Here is a 24,732-nt window from a genome sequence, read left to right as displayed (position 1 = left end):
GAAAAATGACATGGTACTAACCAGACTGCATATCATTACCACTCCAGGGCACATGTGTGTATGACGATCCATATCTTCCTGTAAGTCGCATGCTCGAGATCCACTCGTCCTTCGAGAAGGTTGTTTCCTGAGTCATGACAGTCGTCTAGTCTCTGTTGTATTATATTGTATGCGTCAAGCCGAATTGCTTGCCCACCTGAAAAAAGGAAACAAAAAAAGAATTGGGAGGATTATCGTTCCCCATCCACTATACATCACCGACACTTCCACTTAAAGGCATCAAAATGGGAATCTACTTCTTCACTGTTTTAAGCATGGTCAAAGGAAATATTTGCCTCAGCCCTTAATTGTTCCCATCCGCCCTCAATCACCCTTCTGCACCAACGTTTGTTTGTTTCCCAATCATCTCTTCTCCCTCAACTGTCTGTCCTCCGCAACGAGACTCTCGTGGTTTTCTGGCCCCTATATCTCTAGGCATTCTGTTTGTGGTTATTTTCATTATGGCTCTCCCAATGTATGGCCAGGGTCGCACTTCACATACGGCCAATCATTCTGGCAAGCGACGTGATGCCGATCCAATGGATATAGAAAGTGACCTCATATCTTCGAATACGAAGGCAAAAGTTGGCCTGCTTTCTCATACTTTGGTACCAAGTCCAATTATCCAATGGATCTTACCTGCGCGGCTCCGAGGAAAACACCAAAATGACGTCGTATTCGTCGGTGAGCGGAGCTTGCAGATCAAAGAAGCTGTTTCTGGTGTGCACTTAGAAGGGGTTACCTCCAAATCGGATTTTGATGCCTACATTATGGCAGCAAAGGTGATAAACGTGAGCACCGAGTTACCTTGGGAGGCGCAAATGAAGCTAGGTGCCAGCAGTGCCAGCTCAACTGCCACCCCGAAGGTGGAAAATGATCTGCCGCCTCAAATTTTACTTCTCAGCCTGGCCTCAAAGGAGCTGGTCTTCCTTTACTATTCGAATGCACATGGACAGTTTATTCATCATCATCGGCCATTGCCGAACGATGTCAGCACGTTTGAGCGATTTGGACGAAACATTGCGGTGGAACCGAGGTATGCTTCTCTCCCCCTCTCGTCCTTTCAGATGAATTTGTTTTCTCAGACGGTTGCAGATCTCGCGCAGTGGCGGTCAGCGCTTCCTGCGATTATTTTGGCGTTTTCATGTTGAAGAAGCCGCCGGTCCTTCAGACACAAATGCTACAGAATCAGCTTGATCCCATCGCAGAGGTAGGTGTAAAAGCTGCTTTGGTTCCGAAGGAAGCCTAGTTAACCGTTCACATCTAATAGGAACGCTTTTTCCGTGTTGACGGAGATATCATCTTCATGGAGTTTCTGTACCCGAAATCCGACGATGGCGGAAAGGTCATCCTTCTTCTCCTGGTTGCGCAGGAACATACCACCCACGCTATATGCTACGAGTGGGATGCCAATGAACCCCTGCGACAGGCGTCCCCTCGTGTGACTAAAAAGCTTCTTCCCGCTGAAGACAGGTTGCCGACCATGCTGATCCCGTTAACCAAGACCTCTTCCTTTATGCTTATCACAACAACTTCCATGGCTGTCTATAGGAGCCGATTAGACCCGCGGAGGCCACCGAGCAGGTATCCACTTCCTGTTCCCGATCGTGAATCCCAAAGATCCCCATTATGGACCCGATGGGCAAGACCATTGCGTAATTGGATCTACAATCAGAAGCATGACGACATATACCTTTGCCGTGAGGATGGCCGCATATTTTACCTGGGCATCGGAAACGACGGCGAGGCTGAGACCCAAACTCACTTAGGGCAACTCTGCTGTGATGTCGATGCTGCTTTTGATATCTTGGATATTGGCCACGAAGGTGGTGATCTACTCCTAGCCGCCGGAAATACAGGCGATGGCGGTTTGTTTGTCCAAAAAGCACGGGACCATCCTAGGTGTGTCCAAAAGTTCATGAATTGGACCCCGGTTACCGACTCCGTTTTGATGAGATCTTCCAATCGGGGACCATCTGGGGTAGATGTTGCCGGGGATCGACTGTTTGTATGCTCTGCATCTTCTTTCGCTCGAGGCGCAATTGTCGAATTGCGACATGGGATTGAAGCACAAATTGGGTTAGCGGCCTCTTTAGAAGAGTTGTCTGGCACTCGGGATATATGGACCATGCTAGACAGCGCAAACGGAGGCGTTTATGTGCTGACCTCAGATCCTATCTCCTCTGTACTTTTATATTTGTCCGCTAATTTTGGGGAGGATATCTGCGCCGTCGACGAAGTGGACTGTGGCTTGGACTTCGGATCTCAGACTCTGGCCGCGGGCTGCACTGCGTCGGGTGTCCTCATCCAGGTGACAAACCAGGCCATTCACCTTGGGACAACGGCAGAATCTGTGTCGAGCTTTCGCTTTCATTATGATGCCGGTCAAAGTATTGCGATTGCTGCGGTAGACGAAGAGTCTTCCCTTATTGCGGTTGCCGTTCGGGCTCAATATGAGACACATCTTCACCTCAAGAGGCTGACTCCGGCGGCTAATCAGTTCCAGCTTTCTGACGTTGGTCACCCTCTCAAAATACCTTACGAGCCAGTCTGCATTTTCGTTGAGAACTTTGAGACCGCGTCTTTTGTTTTCATTGGCACAGGCAATGGCAAAATCCTAGTGTATCACGTGGAGCAAGACTCCGTCAGATTTTTGTTTGGGGAGTCGGTGGATGTGGGAAGTGTTGACGACATATCGAAAGCAATTGATAGCATTGCCACAGTCAGTTCGGCCCCCGGTGGGCTTCGGAAGGAGAGCCTTCTTCTCTGTGGCTTGCGGAGTGGCATCTTAGTGTCTTTTGGCCTGGCATTCGACCATCACGGTGCAGCCTCTCCTATCGGTAAGCCTCCTGTTCTGGCCGATGATCGGATAGAACTGACAGCATTCTCTTTTGACAGTGCTACAGCAAACTTCTTCTCGGCGTCTAGGACACACGCCCGTTAGAGTACAAAGCAAAGGGAGACTCAGACTCGCCTTGTTAACCTGCGGGCAAGGTTTCTGGCAGGCATCGTGCATTCAAGATGGCGGAAAGCCTGATTGTACACTCCAAAAGATCTGGATCACTGACCAGAATAATGTATGTTGTATTCGTACCATCATTCTTCCCTGTGGCCTCTTTTCTCTAATTCTCTTCCAGCCGGCCTACCACCCCAAAAATGTCTACGGATTCTCAATCGCCAACATTGTCAACTCAGACGCGGATGCCCTTTCCGATACTTTGTTTTGCATTGCGGATGGGCAACTTCTCATCTGCACCTTGGATCGGGATGCCAAAACTGTCCCAAGAAGGATTGATTTACCAGGAAGCGCCACCAAACTTGCCTATTCCCAGTACCTGAAAAGCCTCATCGTCGCTTATACCCAGACCGAATTTGACTCAGAATCCGACCCTATCAGACGGTTTACTCGACCACGGATTGAATTTGTCGACCCCGATTCCCAACATGCTGTTCTGGACCCTCTTGAACCCAATGCCGAGGACGAGCCGGTGCCGTGGAGACCGCAAGGCGCAGCCGGGGAAAAGATCAGCTGCATCCTAGAGTGGACCCCAAGGAAAGGCGACGAGGAGTATCACTTCATCGTCATCGGGACCAGCCGTAAGAACCAGTCCGACCAAGGTCGGGTTATCTTCCTGCAAACGATGCGGGACTTTTCAACACCATCGCGAATCGAGTGCCAGGTTAAGCACATCCACAAATTCGAGCAGCCCGTTTATTCCATCGCCCCCTATGGGGAATTCACTCTGATGGTCTCGACTGGCCATGAAATTGTTCCGTTGGAACCCAAGATTTCAGACTCACGGGGGATCCGAGCAGCTAGATTTCCCGTTTTGTCTCCCGCTCTGTCGATGACCGTCCAGGAGCCATATATCTACATGTCCACGGCGCGAGAATCGCTCATGATCCTCCGAGTCTCCGATGACAAATTAACGCTCCATGCCCATGATCGGCAGAAACTGGATGGACTTTCGCATGTCCACATCGGCGGAGAACAGAATCTCATTCTAGCATCTAGTCGAGGAGGGCGGGTCAGCATTTTACGAGAGAAGGGGGTGACCGAGGCCTACAAAATGATGCCTGTGGCCCTGTGTGAGGCCCATCTACCCTCTTCCGTGTCGAAACTCAGTAGTGGTACGAAGCCGTCGCCAGTGTCCTCGCATTCCCAGGTTTTCTACGGTACCGCCATGAACGGCACAGTTCACCGGTTCATGACACTAGGGGAGAACGAATGGCGCTTGCTGCGTCTGTTGCAGAATCTGTGTGTGCGGGATCCGGTCATCTGTCCATTTACTCCCCGGCGGACCAGGTTACGGAGCCCCGTCGGGAACGATCCGCTTGAATTGCAGCCCCCTCAGATGCATATTGACGGGGATATCCTGAGTCGCCTCGTGATGCGCGGGCCCGACTGTTTGGCGCGCATGCTGACTACGGGAGAGTTTCATACGTCGTCGAGTCCGGAAATGGGCTCCCCGCAGGCGATTCGAGGACGATTCTCCGAGTTAACTCGAGAAGTACTGGGAGAAGAGGCCGGGCTGAATCCGGTGGAAGCCGTGATGGGCTGGTTGAAACGCTGTCTCCACGTGGAGTTGTAGAAAACGGATCTGTTCGTTTATTGTCGAGAAAAAATAATGTTACCATTCTCACCTCTGTACTGTATGACGATGGTTGTATATAAGACTGTAGCGAGTCACTGAGTGAATACTGCATAGATATACGGAGCACTCCAAGTAGAATTGACAGCCCGATTGTCCAGGCACCAAGGCGGAACGGACAGGCAGCCAACCAGCGGCGTCCCCACCACAAAATCTTCCCTTCGTCAACCATCGGGGGCTTTTGCTGTAATCTCCTCTCAGACCCGTGTCCTTCTTTTGGATCTGCACTTAGAGCATATTTGTCTCTTTGTCTGTCTCTTGCGATCCCTGCCGATCGCACGTCGGAGAGAAAAGCGGATATCAGTGTGCGTGCACCACCCACCCGTTCACCTACTACCCAAGAACAATCGCCCGCCGTCTCTTGCCCACCTTTGTGCTTCGTCTCGCGTTCTACCTTAGATCAATTAAACTAATCTAACTTCTGAACTCTGAAACAGCTATTGATATCCATTTCTTTTCCTTTTCAATCCGAATCCTGTAATAGGATTTTTATACCCCACCGAACGACGTCCGTTCCGGTTCAAGAAAAGAATCTTTCCCACCTCCAATATGGCGCCTAAGAAGAAGGGAAACAAGAGACAGGAGGAAGACTGGGAGGCCGAGCTTGGAGAGTCGGCCCCTGCCGCGGAGGCTCCTCCCGCTGATGAGCCTCAGGAGGGTGCCGCCGACGAGGAGTCGGGTGCCGGTGGTTTGCTGGCCGCTCTGAGAAAGAACAAGACCAAGAAGGCCAAGAAGGGAAAGCCCGCCAATGATTTCGTCGAGGGCGAAGACGCCGGTGAAGCCAACGGAGAGGCCGATTTCGCCAGCAAGCAGCCCGAGGAGGGTACGTTCGACGACGAGGATGTCTTCGGTGGAAAGAAGGCCGAGAAGGCTGCTAAGGCCAAGGCTGCTGCTGCCGCTGCCGAAGAAGAAGAGGGTGGCTTCCGTGTGAAGTCCAAGAAGGAAAAGGAGAAGGAGAAGAAGGAGAGAGAGAAGCAGCGAAAGAAGGAGCAGGTAAGGCCCATCCGGTTGATGTCTTGTCAAGAGAATCAACGACTGACTTGCGATTGTTTTTACTGCATCTAGGCGGCCTCCAAGAAGAAGACTGCACCCGCTCCTGAACCGGCCAAAGCCGCGCCAGCGAAGAAGGATGCGCCCGCTGCTGCTGCTCCCGCTCCGGAGCCCGTTGCCCCCGAGCCTGCCAGTGGTAAGAAGAAGAAGATTCCTGCTCATTTGGCCGCCATCCAGAAGCAACAGGAAGCCCTCCGACAGCAGCGTGAGGAAGAAGAACGCCTTCTAGCCGAAGAAAAGGCCGAGGCGGAGGAAAAAGAGCGCCTTGATGCTGAAGAAGAGAAGAAGAAAGAAGAAGCTCGGCAAAAGAAGAAGGAGAAGGAGAAGGAGAAGAAAGAGCAACTGAGAAAGGAGGGTAAACTTCTTACCAAGGCTCAGAGGGAAGCCAAGGAGCGCAATGAAATGCGCTTGAAGCAGATGCTTGCGGCCGGTGCAGGCAAGGTTGCAGGTCTAGAGGACTCCCAAACCGAGAAGAAGAAGCCTGTTTATGAAAACCGGAAGAAGAAGGGTGGCAAGAAGCAGGAAGATGATCTTGAGGCTGCCGCCGCTCGCGCCAAAGCCCAGCGTGAGGCCGAAGATGAGCGCCGACGAAAGGAGGAAGAGGCCAAGGCGAAGGCTGAGGCTGAAGCCGCTGCTGCTAACGCTGGTGCGGATGAAGATGACGAGCTCGATGACTGGGAGAAGGCCGCCGATGCCGACGACGTGAAGGATAGCTGGGATGCCCCCTCCGACGAAGAGGAGCCTAAGAAGGCTGAGGAATCCTCCAAGTCTGCCGCCAACGGAAAGGACGAGGAACAGGAAGATGACGAGTCTTCTTCCGAGGAGGACTCATCCGACGAGGACTCGGAAGACGAAGAACAGTCTGCAGCCCAGAAGGCCATCGCTCAAAGGAAGGCCGAGGCTGCCGAGCGGAGAAAGAAGCAGCACGAGGAAGCGATGGCAGCTCGGTCCAAGGATGACCTGCGATCCCCCATTTGCTGTATTCTGGGTCACGTCGATACGGGTAAGACGAAGCTGCTGGACAAGATCCGACAGACCAACGTGCAGGAAGGCGAGGCCGGTGGTATCACGCAACAGATTGGTGCCACTTACTTCCCCGTCGATGCTCTGCGCCAGAAGACCGCTGTGGTGAACAAGGACGGCAACTTCGAATTTAAGATCCCCGGTCTTCTGATTATCGATACCCCTGGTCACGAGTCTTTCTCCAACCTGCGATCCCGAGGTTCGTCTCTCTGCAACATCGCCATCCTGGTCGTCGATATCATGCACGGTCTCGAGCCGCAGACCCTCGAGTCGATGAGATTGCTCCGTGACCGTCGTACGCCCTTCATCGTCGCCCTGAACAAGATCGATCGTCTTTACGGCTGGAAGAAGATTGACAACAACGGCTTCCAGGAGAGTTTGGCCATGCAGAACAAGGGTGTCCAGAACGAATTCCGCACCCGACTTGAGCGTACCAAGGTTCTCTTTGCCGAGCAAGGGTTCAACTCCGAGGTCTTCTACGAGAACAAGTCCATGGCCCGCAATGTGTCCCTGGTCCCCACCTCCGCTCACACCGGTGAGGGTATTCCTGACATGCTGCGGTTGTTGACCACCTTGACTCAGGAGCGTATGACCAACTCGCTCATGTACCTGTCGGAGGTTGAGTGTACCGTGCTTGAAGTGAAGGTGATTGAGGGTCTCGGTACGACCATTGACGTTGTCCTGTCGAACGGTATCCTCCGCGAGGGTGACCGAGTTGTGCTGTGCGGTCTCAATGGGCCTATATCAACCAACATCCGTGCCTTGCTCACGCCGGCGCCGCTCAAGGAACTGCGTCTGAAGTCGCAATACGTTCACAACAAGGAGGTCAAGGCTGCTCTTGGTGTCAAGATTGCCGCCAACGATCTCGAGCAGGCCATTGCCGGTTCTCGGTTGATGGTCGTCGGACCCGACGATGACGAGGAAGATATCGAGGAGGAAGTCATGTCCGATTTGGAGAACCTCCTTAGCAAGGTCTCCAGGGACCAGCGTGGTGTCAGCGTCCAGGCCTCGACCCTTGGTTCCTTGGAAGCCTTGCTGGAGTTCCTGCGCGTCTCGAAGATTCCCGTTGCCAACATTTCTATTGGTCCCGTCTACAAGCGTGATGTCATGATGGCAGGAACCATGTTGGAGAAGGCCAAGGAGTTTGCTGTCATGCTCTGCTTCGATGTCAAGGTAGACAAGGAGGCGGTCGCCTACGCTGAGGAAGTTGGCGTCAAGATCTTCACCGCCGACATCATCTACCACTTGTTCGACGACTTCACCAAGCACATGGCTGAGCTGACCGAGCAGCGTAAGGAGGAGAGCAAGCTGCTTGCCGTCTTCCCCTGCGTGCTCAAGCCCGTCGCTGTCTTCAACAAGAAGGACCCCATCGTCATTGGTGTCGATGTTTTGGAGGGCAGCCTTCGGATGCACTCGCCATTGGCGGCTGTCAAGACTAACGCGACTGGACAAAAGGAAGTCATCGAAATTGGCAGAGTGTAAGTTTTTTTTGCTATCTGACGAGACCAAGAGAGGACTCGTAATTTGTTGGAACGATCACTAACTATTTTGCTCACAGGGTATCGATCGAGCGTGATCACAAGCCAGTGGCCGTTGTCAAGCGTGGCCAGCCTTCCGTTGCCGTCAAGATCGAAGGCCCCAACCAGCCGATGTACGGACGTCATCTAGAAGAGAAGGACCAGCTGTACTCCAAGATCTCCCGTGCCAGTATCGATACGCTCAAGGAATTCTACCGCTCGGAGGTGTCGATGGAGGAATGGGGCTTGGTCAAGAAGCTCAAGCCCGTGTTCGACATTCCTTAAATCACGTTTTGCAGTTGATTTCTCTCACGGTCTTCGTACCTTTTGCAGCCTTAGGGAACGAGACCGGACGAGCTCCCTGCAAATGTACATGTTTTTCCTTATAGCGAAATTTTGCTTTTCATGTGTCTTGATGATACGTGCGCTGTGTCGACAGCGGTGCACATGATGAATAGAGACGAACCTTTGGGGGAGGATTAAAAAAACGGTTGCAGTATCTGGATGCATGAGAAATGAATTATTTTCCTTTTTTCCTTATTTTTCCCTTTTCTTTTTGGGTGACTGAACAGTCTCCCAAAAACAAACCCCAAAAGCACGGATGGGAAAGCCTGTACATGAACAACAAAAGCCAAAAGCGAAACAGAAGCAGGCCTTGGTCTGCTTTCAATGTGTGTTAATGATGCTTTTCCTTCTTTCTCTCGTTTGGATCTATTACTGAATGACATTTTGGTTGGTTCAAAGTATAAGCATGGCATCAATATAAGTATACAAGTCCTCGCCATTCGTATTAACATAGTACAGCGCATAGAGCATATACTCCATTGGTCACCTTCTTACTGACTGAGAAACCCTACTCATAATCTTCCCCATCCCACTTCTCCGCCCTGCCGCCCTTTCCTGCCCAGTCCAACCAGCTCCCATAATAAACACCCACTCTCTTAGGATCATACCCAGCCATAACGGCCAACTGCGCCGCCTGTTTCGCCCTAACTCCGGCCTTGCAATAGAATACGATATCGCCGGTCTCCTGGCCCTCGACGGCGCCGGGCTTGGGGAACCCGAACCGCGTTTCGAACTCGTCTGGCGTCAGGAACAGCGCGTCAGGTTGCGATGAGAGAGGCACGGCTACGGCGGACGGGATCACCCCCGTGGCGGTTAACTCGGCGGGTTCACGGACGTCGACGAGAATGAGCGATTTCTGAGGCGAGGAGGGGGGCGAGGAGGCGGATGTTGAGGGGAGGGAGGCGTTGATCTGTAGATAGGTGTATGTGGTTAGGGGTCGATTCTCTTCTCTCGGTTGTTTCTGTTTCTGTTTCTTTGCTTCCCTTATGGATTGAGAGAAGGGGATAGAGGGAGGACATACATCTTCGAAGCCCCACTTTCTGAAAGAATTCTCAGCGCTGCTGTTCCATCGGATCGACTGGTTAGGGTATTGTCTGGATTTCTGTTCCTGGATCTGGACCGGCGTCCATCTTGTGCTCTTCTGGGGAAGAAGTCTCGAGCTGAACGATCTCGAGCTCGAGAGGATGGTAGGTGCGAATGCGGGGGTGGAAGTGCGCGAGGCGGTTTGCACGCCGCGGGTGAGAAGCGACGTCAATGGGCGTTTGGCGATCATTGTTGTTCTTCTTGATTGAATTGGAGGTTGACGAGGTTGTGGTGGGTTGGGTTGGTTGGTTGGTAATGAAAGAGATAATAGAGGTATGTCCGACCTCGGGGAAGTCCGTCACTTCGCCGAGGTGATGTCAGGTCCGTGGTTTGGGTTCACCGCCTTCTAGATTGGGGATCTATAGCATGCTGATGGGGGTCGTTGGTCAATGTTTGCGGGTTTCTCTTGTTTCTGGGGGTTTACATCGATTTTGGGATGAACTTTGATTGATATGGTTCTATTTGTAGGTGCAGTTTGGTTGTTGGGGTGGGTGCTCGCATGATAAAGTAACACAGCTGTGCAGCTTATACAGGAAGTATAAAGCTTCGTTCGGCATAGACGCGTCACAAGATAACAAACAGTATGTTCTAAAGTACAGTCTATCATTGATCTAATTTCCAAAGTTCATACCCCAACAACTTCAAGCGGCCATGATATATGTACACGCCAGCCAGGCTCCAAGACACTCCGAATTGCTTCCAGCACCTGTCTCCCCCATGACTGAATCCACCAATGCCGGTTCATATGGTCAAGCACAATACAGTAATGTGCCAAGATAACCAACGCAAGAGGATGTCGGTCCTGAAGCCGATCAAAATACTGAGCGGGAGTCTGCGCCATCCACAAGAAACATGCCGAGAAGATCTCCTGGCCACTGTACATCCTAGCGAAGGTACTCGCTAACCGGTCGATGGTATCCCGGAAGGCCAGGTAAGCCTCTGGATCCAGTATATGTGTGGTATTCAGCTCATGAAGAGCAGAAACTCTCGACTGAATGGTATCCGACAAGCTAGCCCTAGTCACCTCGAAGTAGGTCAACTGGGCGATCTCACCGTGTGTGACAGACTCTATGATATAAGCGTAGAACTGGGTCATTTTGCGCACGAACGCAAACACCCGGATCAACTCGTTGAGCACATCGGGGATTCTCCCGGCCACACTATTGTGGACCAGGGGGAAGGTGAGAGCGATGGTGGCTAAGAGGTTCGACAGCGTAAACGTCGCGTCATACTGAGAGGGGGTCAGGTTGCCAACAATAGGCGTGAAGATTCTGATGGCTTCGCTTTGGTGGTATTCCGCCGCCTTAATCAGCTCTTCCCGGTCAGGATCCTGACTCGTCATGGGCAGGGAGAGGTGAAGCGCCGACACGGCGAAGAGGCCATGCAGGAGATATGGATGGGACAATGCCATCTTGGGGACTACAGTTTGCCATATCCCGAGGTCTGCACTGTTCCGAGAGATGGAATGGCAGGTTGATGTTGTCCAGTTGAGAAGCAGTCTTAGATGTAAGAGGTTGAATTGGTCCGGACTCGGAGTGGCGGCGCTCTCTCGAGTCTCCGGGGTCACTGGGGTTGCTTGCAATGGGGGAGAATCCTCTGCATTAGTCTCGGTCCCTGCCCCTGGACTGGCATCGGCATATTGACAGCGTTCTAATCGATATTGGCAGTGGGTACAGTTGGGACGCCTCTCGTCGCACTATGCTTGCCAATGTATGAGTGAGATCCACCTTGCAGGTCAGATTGGCAGGAGATTTACCTTGACACTCCGGCGCTTGCATTGGAGGCACCCATTCCGCGATCTCCGAAGGCCCTTTCGAGTCATCAAGAGAGACGATGAAGTTCCGGGGGAAGTTGGGAGGAGAGAAAAGTTACGAAGCTTACGAGGATTACGAATTTTACCGGTGGTTCCGGGCGTCGGGAGTGGAACCCTAAGTAGTTGCCCGTTTGGGAAGTCATGCTTCCTGCCTGTCTGCGGTTCGACCTGAGGAAGGCGCGATCCTCTTCCTCTCTCTTCCTCGTCTATAGGATGAGTCTTCGCTCATCTACGATCAGCTTCATGTTCCTCCCCGTTAGTCTTTCTTACCGCAGTCTCTGCGAAACCCCAGCCAGTCGAGGACATCATCCAACCCAACATTGTCGCCATGTCGCTTCTTAACTATATCTATCTCAAGATTGCAGCGACCGTTGTGAGACTCTTTGTTCGAATGGCAGGAAAGATCACCTCAAGCCCCGATGTGATCCGTACCATCCCCTCGCGCGACTCCAAGCGAGTCATACCGATCCACATCTATAAACCGACACGGCAGACATCTGAAGACCAACCTACCCCAGTCCTGATCAACTTCCACGGCAGCGGGTTCATGATTGCCACTCATGGCAGTGATGACGCTTTCTGTCGACAAGTCAGCCGTCAGACACACTACACGGTCGTGGACGTTTCATATCGGCTTGCACCAGAGTACCCTTTCCCGGCGGCGCTCGAGGACGCCGAAGACGCCATCGACTGGGTGCTGGGTCAAAAGAAACTATTTAACACGTCGCAGGTAGCTCTGTCTGGGTTCAGCGCGGGAGGAACTATCATTCTAAGTCTCGCGAGTACAATCTATTCTCCCGAAACCTTCTACTCCGTCGTAGCCTTCTATCCCGCTGTGGACTGGACGATCGACGCGAGAGCTAAGAAGGCGCCGAACCCCAATGGTCAGTCCATTCCTATACGGATGATGCGCCTGTTTTCGGATGCTTTATTTCAGAGTCAAGTAGACTTTGCGAGCCCATATGTGTCTCCGCTGTATGCCGACCCGGAATGTTTCCCGGATCGACTGCTGATTGTCACGGCCGATGGGGACTGTCTTGCACCAGAAGCGGAAGCGCTGGTAGAAAAGCTGCAGACTCGGACACATGGTCATGTTATTCACTTTCGGGCGCTTGGTTGCAACCATGCTTGGGATAAGGTTGCAAAGACGATGACCGGGACAATCATGAGAAGGAACGCTTATGCTTTAGCCGTGGACATGCTTAATTCATGAACGGATGCTTAGCTGGTTTGGAAACTAACTTGCGGTATGTTTTAACCAGGATGATGGTGGCAACTCGTGCATTATGTGTATCTTTGAATAGTCGACTAGGATGCCTCATGAGTGGGCCTCGGACGGGTATACTCGGTCCCTGGTCGTGGATACTGGATAGGATGTCACATACAGGGCGTGCACCCCACCGATACTCTAGGTACCTTATGATTTATTAGGTAGTAGCTTTGCATCCCAAGATTGAATTCCTTTACCCTTTCATCTTACCAGGGCACCAATACCACTCGTCCATCATCGAATTGCGAGACCAAAATGTCCGTTGACAGCCAACACCACAACATCGTGGCAATAGAAGCCGTACACTGCCCAATTCCGGCCTTCGATCTCCCCAAACCGCAGAACTACACTCTCACCCAACACCAATGGACCTCCCAATCTGAGCTGGCACCGCGCATTAAGGACGCCACTATCATCATCACGACAACCATCCCCCTCACGTCCAACGAATTGAGCGCCGAGCTCACCCCCCACCTACGTCTCATTGTAGTCATGGCTACAGGTACCGACTGCGTGGACAAGGAAGCTGCCCGGTCCCGGGGGATCCCCGTATGCAACTGTCCCGGCACCAACGTCGAGAGCGTTAGCGAGCATGCCATCGGGCTTTACTTCGCGACTCGGCGCAAGATCGTGCAGCTCCATTGCGCGACAACAGCAGTCCCAGATTCTCCGGGGCAGGATACCGAGTGGAAGACAACGGGCTCATTGCATCGGCGACTACGCTCGAAGGACGGTCATGCGCCGGTGCTATGCGGACGAGAGACTCTGGGCGTGATCGGGTACGGGGCGCTCGGGCAACGGATCGCGAAAGTAGGCGAGGCTCTCGGGATGAGGGTCCTGATTGCAGAGAGGAAGGGCGGGCAGCAGCAGCAACAGCCGCGCGAAGGACGTACGACGTTCGAAGAGGTTCTGAGAGAAGTAACGGTGGTGATTCTCTGCTTGCCGCGGAATCCGGAGACGGTTGATTTGATATCGGAGGATGAGTTGAAGACGATGCGTCCGCAGGCGCTGCTGATCAATGTTGCGAGAGGCGGGATTGTGAATGAGGGTGCGCTACTGAAGGCGCTCAAGCAGGGGTGGATTGAGGGGGCTGCGACGGATGTGTTTGCGAAAGAGCCGGCGGGGAGAGGAGACTCGCCGTTGTTGAGTGCTGAGGCTCAGGGACTGAATCTGGTTTTGACGCCTCATTTGGCGTGGTTATCGGAGGATACGTTGGTGAATCTGCAGGATGCGGTTAAGTATACGATTGAGCGGTGGTGCAGAGGCGAGACGGTCAATGAGATTGCCCGTTAGTGGTTGGATCAAGTGTATAGCATTGATCTGATGATGTTATAGACTAGATAGAAGGAGTTAGATATAGAGAACTGATTTACAGACAGCACTTAGAACGACTCCTTTTGTCTTGCATTATCACTTGCGATATGACCGCAGGAAGGTATGAAGCCAAAAAATCCTCTCTTGCTGGGATCGCCTAGGATGGAGAGCAAGGAAGAACGATGTCGGGTCGAAGATATAGGCAACGCTGATGAAAACTGCAGCGGAAGCACAGATACAAATTACGGCCGTTAAATAAAGGAGATCAGGTGAGCTGCAGGTTCTCCATAGTTTCGCATCGAAAAGTGGGAAACAATTTAACATTTCATAATGAGATCGAAGTTATACATCAAGCAAGCTTTATAAGCCTAGACTGAATCATCCAAGAAAGCTGCAATTATTATTAGTTCTAAATACCGTATCTAAGGAGGTGGCCCATTTCTTCATCGCGGAAGCTGAGGGTTCCACAGGCATCATTTCAAAATCATGTACTCCGGTCCATCTTGACCCCAGAGATCACCGGCTCGCAAAACCAGATCTGAGGTCCTTGGACTCCTATCCACCCGAAATAAGATAGAATGGGGGGGTGAAACAAAAAAGGGTGGAAAAGAAAAGAAAAAAAAAGACAAAGACCGTCAACGAGGAACCCCGCGAGGAAGTAATACAAAGGTAGGTACAACAAGAATGGAAAACAACGGGGGAAAATAAAGCGTCCGGCCATTCTATCTCCAGGATAGAAGCTTAATGCTGGAGGACCAAAGGTTGGAATCTTATCATTCCGACCAGATATCAAAGGTCTAACTCATGACACTGCTAGCAGGACGCTAGAGCGCAAAAGGAATAGGATGAGCCCGAGCTTCGCTTTTGAAAGAGAAACAATGTAGAAGAAGAAAAAAGGGGGGAATGAAGAATAGTAGTAAAGAATTTAAGCACGGGGACGGGGACGGAAAGTGAGAAGGCAGTCGTCCTATTAGTTTGTTAGCAGGAGGGCATGGAATTTTGGCAGCCGAAGGGGAGGAGGGACAACATACCTGAGGAAAAATCGTGGCAAACACCTTAATGTCCTCGGACTTCTCGGTAGGGAAATGCTCCCAGTCCATCTCGATACTGGCCTTACCAATCATGGCCATCAAGTTCAACTGAGCATAGGTTTGTCCCAGGCAGTAATGGGGTCCCGTGCCGAAAACGAGCCAGTTCTTGGGGTGCTGCTCGGCGGTGCCGGAGATCCAGCGATCGGGGTCAAACGAGTCAGGGTTGGGGTAGGCCTCCTCGTCGTGCGTGGCCGGCCAGACGGAGGGAATGATCATGGAGCCCTTGGTCACGGTGATCTTGTCGGTGATGGGGAAATCCTTCTTGACCAGATACGGAACCATGATGACGGGGGGACGGTACCGAAGGGTCTCCTTCACCACGGCGCGAGTATATTCCAACTTGTCGAGCAGATCCATGGTCAGGGGAGCATCGATGTCGCCATTGCGAACGCGCAAGTTCTCCTCACGAACCTTGTCCAAGACGTCGGGGCGGTCGGCCATGAGCTGGAAGAGCCAAGTGGAGGCGGCGCTGGTGGCATCTTGTGAGGCGAACAGGAAAGTAAAGATGGTCTGAGAGATCTCGAAGTTGGTGAAATCACGGAGGACTTGAGGGGGCTTCTCGCTAGAGTCGACCTGAATACCCTGGGCAATTTTCTCGCGATACTTGGCGGAGTCCTGTTGAGCCTTGACCCAGGCGTCCATGATACAGCTGACTTCTCCGCCAGCAGCCATGCGCGCCTTACTCTTAGCCGCACACTTGGCGAACTCCTCAAGCACCATGTCCGAGGCCTTCTTGCCGTACCAGGCCTTGGTGAAGGGCAGGATGAAGGGGAAATTGACCAATTCCAGAGCGGCGGTGATCATGTAGTAGTCGTCGGCGATCTTCTTGATGGCCTCGTCGGTGATGTAGTGGCCGACAAAGGTACGGCAGGAGACAGCGCACATGAGCTCACGGAATTCGGGCATCCACGGAGTAGGCGCATGCTTCTCGGCCTCGGACTTCTCGAGGAAGTGCTTGTAGTACTTGTTGTATTCCTCTTCGAGACGGGGAAGGTAGCACGAGAGCGCCTGGCGAGTGAACAATCCGTTGAGACCCTTACGGAAGTCAACGTGATCTTTTCCATCCAGGAAGACCCAGTTAGTCTTGCCGAGCAGCTTGTGCGCAACATCAACCACGCAAGGCTTGACGTAGGTAGGCGAATTGAAGATCTTCCGAGACATGTCACGGGTAGATGCAATGACAACGAATCTATGCAGCAGTTTGTTAGTTGAGAATCGCACGCGACACTGCCAATGGCAACCAATCGCAATTTGGAGGGGGCGGGTGGGACCAACTTGTGGAAGACGGAGACGCAGCTCAAATCTCCGCTGTCCCATTTGGCCTTGTACTCGTGAAATTTAGGATTGACCGATTGAAGGAAAGGACCCATGAAAGGCATTTTCCACGAGGGACCAACGATAGAACCCTTTTGCCAAAAGTATCGCACTACATTCGCCCAACTGGGTCAGCCAAGATTGCCGATAGAAGAACTTCGGGATTGTCGGGATTTACTCACTCTGATCGTAAATCACGGCAGCCAGAAACAAAGTCAGGATCGCCTTCCAAACATTGAGACCCTCCAGGTAGGCAGAGACGAGGCCACCGGCCTGGAAGAGCCGGGGGGTGACGGTCGCATCCGCGGCAGGGGAGGCGAAGCTCCCGTTGACGCTGGCCATGGTGAACAAACTCTCCGGAGATAGAAGGGAAAGAGAAGGGAGCGCGAAGGGGAGAGAAGTGGGGGGGAAGAAAGAGGAGAGACGACCTCGGGGTACAGAGGATCGAGTCGGAAGAAGGGGACGAAGGAATGAATGGACGATTGTTCAAGAACAAAGCAAGAAAGCAAGAAAGAAAGAAAGAAAAAAACGAAAATCCCGTAAAAAAAGGATGTTGTGATACGCGGAAGGAACAGGAAAGAGCAGCGCCTACGGAGGGACCGGAGAGGCCAACCGTGCAAGAAAAAGGAGGAGAGATCCGATGCCTCATCGGGTTTAGCGCCCCTTCATTTCCCTCCTGGCCCGTCCCCCCAGCCAATCGGACTGCGGGCCTCCATGCAGGTACTCGACCAAAAGCGTTAGCCCCAGTCAAACTGGCCAAACAGCCCCAAGTACCTCAGGCCACCATCTTTCATCTTTGCAAGATTTGCGCCCGGTACTAACTATGGATTCGCTATCGAGTGCACTGGGAGCAAACGTATCCCGGAATGGTCCGTGAGGAACTATTTTGTATACGGTGGGAGCTGAGAACTGATGGCCAGTAGCCCGCCTCGAATCCCCGATTGATTGCGATAGGCATTCGGATGTAAGGCCTGCATATCTACCTGTAATGCATGTAATATTATCATAACTCAGGCATCCAGGCCTCACCCCGCATCTCGCTCGGTCAAGGAGAACCCCCGGAATTGTCGCAGCGAAGACTTAGAGACTAAGAGTCGAAGACACGCTGGCCAAAACGGTTGACATGCCATTGAGACCAATCATCGGGCACTAGGAAAATGCGACCAATGTGCAACGGTGAATAGTGATTACAACGACGGATGTCTCCAGATTAATATTGACAGAAAGGTGATTCGGCTGTCCAACTCCCGTCTCGTCTTACCCGGGTCCGAGGGCACGTGCGTTGACCCTGACTGACTCAGCTATGCTCGGCTTTCTCGCTACAATGACATCTCGTCCCATTGATTTGTAAGTAGGGCATACTTAGTTACGGAGTATATACCGCTTATTATATACAGGCGAGAGTGATGTAAACAGATCTTATATAACTACGAGCTCGCAACGGATCGACGGCCTGCGCTAAGCTAGCGGAGTGCTACACAACTACGGATACATGCGCGGCATATATATAGCTTGACATCCGTTATTATCTTACACAGGTACTTAACTCCCCCGTGGAGAATATAATTGATTATGGTCAACCTTGACGCAAATCGTAATACTACTGATCACATCAACCATGCCGAGTCGTACAGCATCGAACTATTTGTTGACGCGTGACCCTCCTATTGGCGTAATCCTTAGTGCATTCATAGAGCGAGTTCCCCATTCCTACCACTGGATACAAAACTGAGATACGCGTCAACTCGTAACATCCGCTTTTGCTCCATCGTCATGTCATATCTATTCACAAAAGAACCCCGAAACCGGCCGAGAAAGAGCCGTCCAAGTATGTGCATAGGCACAATTCCTACTCTAGCGTCCAAAGCCAAACCAACCTCGTCGACTACCCTTCTTTTCTTCCGCCGGGGGTTCAGTCTCGACTTGAGTGACCTCATGGTTGGCGTTACCGTCACGGGGATAGTCAATATAGTTCCATGCAACGTCAAGGAAGAGAGGCTTCACGGGGATTGGTTGCATCTTGGGCGGGTACGGCACGAGATTCGCCAGATCCAATCCGTCGCCGGAATATTCATGCAGTCGTTCAACAGCAGGGCGCTGGGTGGCTGAGGTTGATTGCTGCGTCTCGGAAAGTTTTTCCAAGGTCACCAGTCCACGGTACTGTGCAACGAGGCCTTGCAAGGTCGACAAAAGGGTCTGGAACTGGCCGCGTGAAACGTCAATCCTGGGTGGCCCTTCCGCATCCGAGGCCAGAGAAGTGCCCGATGCTTCGGAGGAGAGGGTCAACGCCTGCGAGTACAATGCGAGCGCATTCTGGGACTTGCCTAAGATGCCGTGGGACCGCCCAATGGAAAGGCATCTAATCACAGGTTAGTATGTTCACAACCGATCCCGGGGAACTGGGTTGTACCTTAGTGCGCGGAAGTAAGAGCTCTTGACTTCCATTTCCTTTACGAAAGCAGTGTCCGCAGCTACACCAGGTAGCTCCAGGATATACTCGATACTCTGTAGCGTGGAATCGTACAAGACGACTCTCTCGCGCAGGCGCGCCAATTTCTTGCCCTTGGCATCATCGTGCTTGTTTCGCGCTTTGCCACTCTTGTGTGATTTGATCTGGTCGGCCTCAAAAGAGATGCCGTCTTGCTCACCACACAAGACGCGATTGCGCCCAATTCGCCATCCCACCAAAGCATAATTCACGGCAGTACGAGTAACTTGCAGACTCTGCATCCTCTTATCTCCCGGATCTACTCCCTCGCCAGCAAGATCGTCAATTGCTGTCTTGGTCGCATCAACCGCGTCTTGACTCGCGATAATGACATTATCGTAGGCGGCGGCCTTGTCTTTCGAGGAGGCAGATTTTCCTGAAGCATCCGCAAGCCACGACGTAAGACGAGTTTCTGCAGCGGCAGCGGCAGCCAGAGCCTGAGAGATCGCAGCATCTTCCAAAGGAACGGTCCGAGACCTCCATGTGATATTTTCGGGAAGTTGCTGGACTCCCCCATCGGCTGTTTTCTGAGTCCCAGCGGCCTCCTCATTGAAACAATTCGGGTCCACCTTTTCAACCTCTGCACGGACGTGGGTGTCCGCCGGGAAGAAGCTGATAGCTAGGGACGGGAGAGGCTTGGATCGTGGCAGTTTCATCTGATACGCCGCGTATCTGAGACTGGGGTCGACAGTGCTGGAGAGAAGATCCCGAAACGCATCGCGTTTAGACTTTTGACCAAGCGCGGTATAGATCACTTTGGCGATCGAGTAATGCTCAACACACTGCTTCCATTGGCGCTTGTCAAGGCATAGCGCGCCGGAGAGCGTCGCAAGGTATGCGCGTGCTTCGAGGACGTCGATACTCGTAGCGCCAGAAGCCGCCTGATCCTCCAACAACAGTACCAATTGCTTCGCGTAGCCCGTTGCCTTGTTAAGTCTTGAGATGATCTGGCGCCGGACAGCTCCGACAATCCCCTTTGCCGACGGATCTGCCGAGTGTGCGGACTTCATGTGCATAGCCTGTGCCCATGCCCGTTCGGAGCTCAAAAGGAGGATATGAACGTATCTAAATGACGGTGTTAGTCAACAGGAGAGCCAACGCGCCCAGATGTTCAGATGCGTCTCGGAGGCGAAACAAAGAGGAGCGAATAACCTACGCCACATTGTTGTTGATGTTTTCGGCGCTCACCGGCGGTTTGGCAGTGTACTTTCGGCCTTTGGGGGTGGTCTGTCCTAGCTTCTTGCGGAGTTTGTGCAATTTGCGAGTTGCGTGGGCACGGTAGCCATTGTAGTCCCCAGCGAGGAGAACATCCTCCCGCTGAGCAAAAATAAAATCGGTGATATCCATGGTGCCGGGGACGCAGGCAGATGGACAGAAAGGACAGTAGTATGAGAATGAGCGGGTGATTGCGAGAGTGCGGGCTGGCGTGGTCAGTTCTCGGCCAAACGAATGCCCGGCGGATTTGTGACCGGCGGGATTCTGTTTTCCAGCATCGGCCAAGCTTGTCAACTTGCACCTCTCGAAATTTCACCCCGTGTCAACACTAGCCGTCAACCCCGGTGGATGCGTTTCCCCTCTTGGGCTCTGATCGATTGAATCCAAAGTGCATCTCGGATTACCTATTTTCTCCGTGGAGAATCCGGTTGGCTGTGCTTTGTAAGCTTGGTGCACAAGGTGACTTCTTCCGGTACGACTTTTCCATTGCCTGACTAGGGAAACCTCGTTCTTTCACTAACCTCCACATCCAATAATAGGTGTCTCCGACCGATATGCTACGCGTCCCTTTTCGAACTCGGTGATCTCAGGGCATAGCACCGCAATCTTTGGGGGTGATGCTGGAACGGGCTGCCGGATGCCTTGAGAACGCAGGACGGCGTTTCTTTCGGGATTCAAATGGCATGATCCGTGGCCCCAAATCGTTCAATTCCGGTTCCGGGAAAAATAACATTGCGAGCGTCGAATGTCTTCGCTGGCTTTTGATCTCCTTGCGAACGAAACTAACGCGACCCTCGAATGCTTTGGGAGGTAATTCCAGCTCGGGCACGGTCACGAACGATGCGCGATCGCCTTTTCTCGAATTCTTGTACCCGCCACACGCACAGGAAGTTGTAACGTCTTGTTTACTACGAACTCCCAGAAGACTTCCTCCCCGACGGAGGAAGAAGGCCATTTCGGGCCTCTCTCGAAACTATGCGACACAAGCTATTGGTCTGCGACAGTCCGCTAGCGAATGCAAGCCGGAGGACGAAACGATCAAGGAGCTCGGCGAGACGAGCGAAGCACGAAGAAAACTCGGCACTCTTTTGGCCAACGCGAAACTAGGTCAATATGATGAAGCATGGACGTTGTACGTGGCGCTGGGACATCCCGAGGATATGACATCGCCTCTTCTGGCCTATCTTAGTAGCTCGGCGCATGCCGTCGACTGCAGGAGGGCCAAAAGATTATTTGATGGGATCTCAGTCGACTCTCGATCTGCCGAAGACTATTTACACCTGGCTAGATCCTATCATTCTAATGAGCTAGCTACGGAGATGATTTCAATCTGCAAGGAAGCCATTTCCAAGCATCGTGGTCACAACTGCTGGGCTTTCACACTAGCGAACCTCTTTGCAGCCGCCAATTGGGAGGCTCTTCAAGATATATGGCAGTCGAAGCCGACATCCTCCGAGGATCAGCTCTGGAGCCTCCTTATGCCTCAACTCTCTGCACCTGACTTTGCGCAGAATCTGCTCGCTCTATCTACGTACTTGGATGGGGGAGATGCGGATGTATCTCTTCGTGGCCTTTCTTCGTTTTTTCTCGCTCATGTCTTCACCAGTCGAGATGTAGTTGAAAACATACCGACCGAGAATCTCTTGCTTCTTCTGCGAAAGTATCATGCACTTGACATTCTCACACCCCGCAATTATCTCGACCTTATCGAAACTTTCCACTCTTCTGACATCCGTTCGACATTCGTCAAGTCCATCCTTGTGTACCGCAACTTTCGCTGGCAATTGCAGGGAGAAGTGCCTCCGTCTAAAATATTGGGCAAGCTTATAGAACGGCTTGCCGCGCTGGAAATAACCGCTGGAGTTCAGTATTTGCTGGATGAATTTACTCAATTCTACCGAAAACCATCGATTTATGCATATAGGAATGCGTTGCTCGCCTTTTCAAGAGCTGGCGACGTGCAAAATGTCACTCGTCTTTTTGATAGGTATCTTTTGGATCATGGCAAACCGTTGAGCCGGAAACTCATCACTCCAATTCTATACGTTCATGCCAGCGCTGGTGATGTAAAGTCGACGCTTCATCATTTCAATAGAATTTCGGAAGAGTTCGGTCTTACGCCAAATACTATCTGCTGGAACATTGTTCTCACTGCGCATGCCAGATCGGATAACTTCAATGGTGCTTTTGAAACCTTCAAGACAATGCTAGAATACCAAATCGAACCCAACTCGCACACCTTCGGTACGTTGATGGGATTGAGTGCCAATAGGGGCGATATCGAAACTGTTCGACAACTGCTTGTTCTCGCCAAGAAGAAACAAGTGCAGATCACAACCCCGCTCCTTGATACCGTCGTGGAGGCGTATTGCAAGAATAACCGGCTTGACCTGGCTGAGAGCGTTGCAGAGACATGTCTTGACTTGCGTGTTAAGGGATCGCGCTTGAGAATGTGGAACCTGCTGCTTTGGAACCATGCTTTCCGGCTGAATCTGGATGCTATTTCCAGGATCCGCTCCCGTATGGATGCGATCGGCCTAGCACCGGATGAGATGACTTATGGCGCCCTCATGCTCGGCTTGGTGCTCATAAACCAAACAGATTCAGCACGCCGAATCCTGCGGACACTTCACAGAAGCCGTCGCATTTTTGCGTCTGAATTCCACTATACTATTATTTTATATGGTTATGTCAAAGCCCGGAATCGCGACATGGTGCATATCATCTTCCGCGAGATCAAAGAGCGTTTCAACAAGCCCGGATTGAGCTCTCATCTACTTGTTCTGAGGACCCAGCTCTACCGAGACTTACAGCTTGCGCAGGATGGAGGTGAAGAGGCCGATGCTGCCCAAGTTCGTCTGGAATATGCCGAAAAGTTCTTGTCGAAAACCCTCGTCGAGTTTGATCGCACCAAGCTGGCATCCAAGCAGCCATTACCCGGTGCAGGAAGCCGATCGCCCAGTAATGCATTCCCTGTTGTGTACTTCGAACATATCATCAATGCCTACGGAACGAGAGGAGCCTCGAAGAGGGCTCGTGAGCTGTTCGACGAATATCTGACTGCCGCCGATGTCCCGGAGGAAGCAGCGCCAATTCGACTGATTTCCGCATTGATGCTCGCCCATCTGAAAGGTGGAGAATACCAAAAGGTAGAAGAGTGTTGGAACATGGTTCTCCCTCGTGCCAGACTGTTAGCCAGCCGGTTCAATGTTGATGAATGGCTGTCTACAAAACAGCCCCCTACTGCTGATGCTACCGAAGTCGGTCCGCCCCAACCGTCTCTGCCGATCTCCGTACGTAGTGAGCTAGAAGGTGTTCTGCAATCTGCTACTTCGGAAGCGCCTTGGCCTAGGAAGTCTGCCCTACCCTCATATCGGTTCTGGATATCTCGGCCGCTTTCATTATACATGCGATCTTTGGCTTATCGGAACGAGGCCTGGAAGATTCCTCAGCTTGCATCAGACATCAAGAAGGCAGGCTTTTCTTTGACGACTTTCAATTGGTCAACCATGGTACAAATGCTTGCCTCCTCTGATAGACCTTCAGACCAGGCCGAAGCGTTTACCATCTTCGAAACAAAATTCATGCCAAACTTTCCTGGCTGGAAGAACCTACGCCGAAGTTATGGGTTGAAGCCCGATGGAGTTCCGGACAGTATTGACTTGATGGAGAAACCTAATCGCTCGAAACCTCCCCACGTCCTTGGTAAAGAAGGGCGGCGGTACTGGAGCAATATTCAACCGGGCTTTCTACAACCTACTTATATCTCTATGGTGTATTTGGCTTCATCCTTGCTTAGATTTCGCGAGAGGAGTCTCTACGACGGGTCGGCCGAAGTGAAAGCGCTCTATAGGGAGGCACCGAGAACTATCAAGGCGATCGCCAACATGCCTCTTCTACGTGATAAATTCCAGGGAGTGTTGCTTCGACGTCGCCAGGAACGAAGTGACAAGAAGAATTACGCGAGTGGATCTCAGCACTTCGTATGGACTGGTGGTATCCTTGGAGTAGGGGGTAGACGCCGGGCCATTCCGCAGCCAGAGAAGGCAGACGATGACCAATACGACGAAGAGGGGCTTGAGGAAGACGAGGAGGCCAATGAAACAGCAGAAACAGGGGAAATAGCAGGGACTGAGAAAACCGAGAAAGAGAAAGAGGCCGAAGCTCTGGCTTTGCAATTCGCGCACGTTCGACCTGACCCGGATAACACCACGGAAGTTGCCGAGGATTCTTTTATAATTGACGAGACGCTCTCATTTGACAACAACACATCCGAGCCCCCTGAACAAATCATCGACTCTCAGGATGAGTACGATATTGAGACTGAATCCCTTCTTGAGGCCCGACGCATCGCCGATGGAGTGATCGACGAGGTGTTCGATGTCGAACAACGTGACAGCCCCGACGAAAACGATCAACAAGATGACAATTCTCCGTCGCTGGAAAAAGAAGATCAGCCTCCCGAGGGAGAACTGTTTGAAAAGAACGATGAGGACTCGCGTTAGTCCGAGCATTGGG

The 24,732-nt window shown here is 52.1% G+C and overlaps 9 protein-coding genes across 9 annotated transcripts; 5 read left to right on the top strand and 4 right to left on the bottom strand.

Annotated features, from left to right (window-relative positions):
- Positions 1–512: 512 nt before the first annotated feature.
- Positions 513–4,631, top strand: thtA (the record flags this gene model as incomplete). The annotated part of the gene is made up of 5 exons (XM_053097738.1): positions 513–1,075; positions 1,135–1,249; positions 1,310–2,879; positions 2,938–3,116; positions 3,177–4,631. 5 exons carry the CDS (start codon positions 513–515, stop codon positions 4,629–4,631), a joined length of 3,882 nt encoding a protein of 1,293 aa, XP_052958286.1.
- A 609-nt stretch (positions 4,632–5,240) lies between these two features.
- KD926_003834 (putative mitochondrial translation initiation factor IF-2) lies at positions 5,241–8,566 on the top strand (the record flags this gene model as incomplete). Its single annotated transcript, XM_053097737.1, has 3 exons — positions 5,241–5,684; positions 5,757–8,242; positions 8,323–8,566. 3 exons carry the CDS (start codon positions 5,241–5,243, stop codon positions 8,564–8,566), a joined length of 3,174 nt encoding a protein of 1,057 aa, XP_052958285.1.
- A 568-nt stretch (positions 8,567–9,134) lies between these two features.
- On the bottom strand, positions 9,135–9,899 carry KD926_003833 (uncharacterized protein; the record flags this gene model as incomplete). Its single annotated transcript, XM_053097736.1, has 1 exon — positions 9,135–9,899. One exon carries the CDS (start codon positions 9,897–9,899, stop codon positions 9,135–9,137), a length of 765 nt encoding a protein of 254 aa, XP_052958284.1.
- A 435-nt stretch (positions 9,900–10,334) lies between these two features.
- Positions 10,335–11,500, bottom strand: KD926_003832 (uncharacterized protein; the record flags this gene model as incomplete). The annotated part of the gene is made up of 2 exons (XM_053097735.1): positions 10,335–11,334; positions 11,466–11,500. The coding sequence occupies 2 exons, from the start codon at positions 11,498–11,500 to the stop codon at positions 10,335–10,337; spliced, it is 1,035 nt and encodes a 344-aa protein (XP_052958283.1).
- Positions 11,501–11,850: 350 nt separating this feature from the next.
- KD926_003831 (alpha/beta-hydrolase) lies at positions 11,851–12,735 on the top strand (the record flags this gene model as incomplete). The annotated part of the gene is made up of 1 exon (XM_053097734.1): positions 11,851–12,735. The coding sequence occupies one exon, from the start codon at positions 11,851–11,853 to the stop codon at positions 12,733–12,735; it is 885 nt and encodes a 294-aa protein (XP_052958282.1).
- A 312-nt stretch (positions 12,736–13,047) lies between these two features.
- On the top strand, positions 13,048–14,085 carry KD926_003830 (D-isomer specific 2-hydroxyacid dehydrogenase family protein; the record flags this gene model as incomplete). The annotated part of the gene is made up of 1 exon (XM_053097733.1): positions 13,048–14,085. One exon carries the CDS (start codon positions 13,048–13,050, stop codon positions 14,083–14,085), a length of 1,038 nt encoding a protein of 345 aa, XP_052958281.1.
- A 946-nt stretch (positions 14,086–15,031) lies between these two features.
- erg5 (C-22 sterol desaturase erg5) lies at positions 15,032–16,853 on the bottom strand (the record flags this gene model as incomplete). The annotated part of the gene is made up of 4 exons (XM_053097732.1): positions 15,032–15,073; positions 15,138–16,386; positions 16,473–16,623; positions 16,694–16,853. The coding sequence occupies 4 exons, from the start codon at positions 16,851–16,853 to the stop codon at positions 15,032–15,034; spliced, it is 1,602 nt and encodes a 533-aa protein (XP_052958280.1).
- Positions 16,854–18,365: 1,512 nt separating this feature from the next.
- Positions 18,366–20,346, bottom strand: KD926_003828 (signal recognition particle subunit SRP68; the record flags this gene model as incomplete). Its single annotated transcript, XM_053097731.1, has 3 exons — positions 18,366–18,870; positions 18,922–20,064; positions 20,156–20,346. The coding sequence occupies 3 exons, from the start codon at positions 20,344–20,346 to the stop codon at positions 18,366–18,368; spliced, it is 1,839 nt and encodes a 612-aa protein (XP_052958279.1).
- A 485-nt stretch (positions 20,347–20,831) lies between these two features.
- KD926_003827 (putative translation regulator (Cya5)) lies at positions 20,832–24,719 on the top strand (the record flags this gene model as incomplete). Its single annotated transcript, XM_053097729.1, has 1 exon — positions 20,832–24,719. The coding sequence occupies one exon, from the start codon at positions 20,832–20,834 to the stop codon at positions 24,717–24,719; it is 3,888 nt and encodes a 1,295-aa protein (XP_052958278.1).
- Positions 24,720–24,732: the final 13 nt, after the last annotated feature.

Source organism: Aspergillus affinis, assembly GCF_023601865.1.
Source record: "Aspergillus affinis strain CMG 70 chromosome Unknown NODE_19_length_383810_cov_86_361570, whole genome shotgun sequence".
In the NCBI taxonomy this organism is placed as follows: domain Eukaryota; kingdom Fungi; phylum Ascomycota; class Eurotiomycetes; order Eurotiales; family Aspergillaceae; genus Aspergillus; species Aspergillus affinis.
The sequence above is the reverse complement of the archived record's forward strand: the minus strand, read 5'-3'. Positions and strand labels throughout refer to the sequence as shown.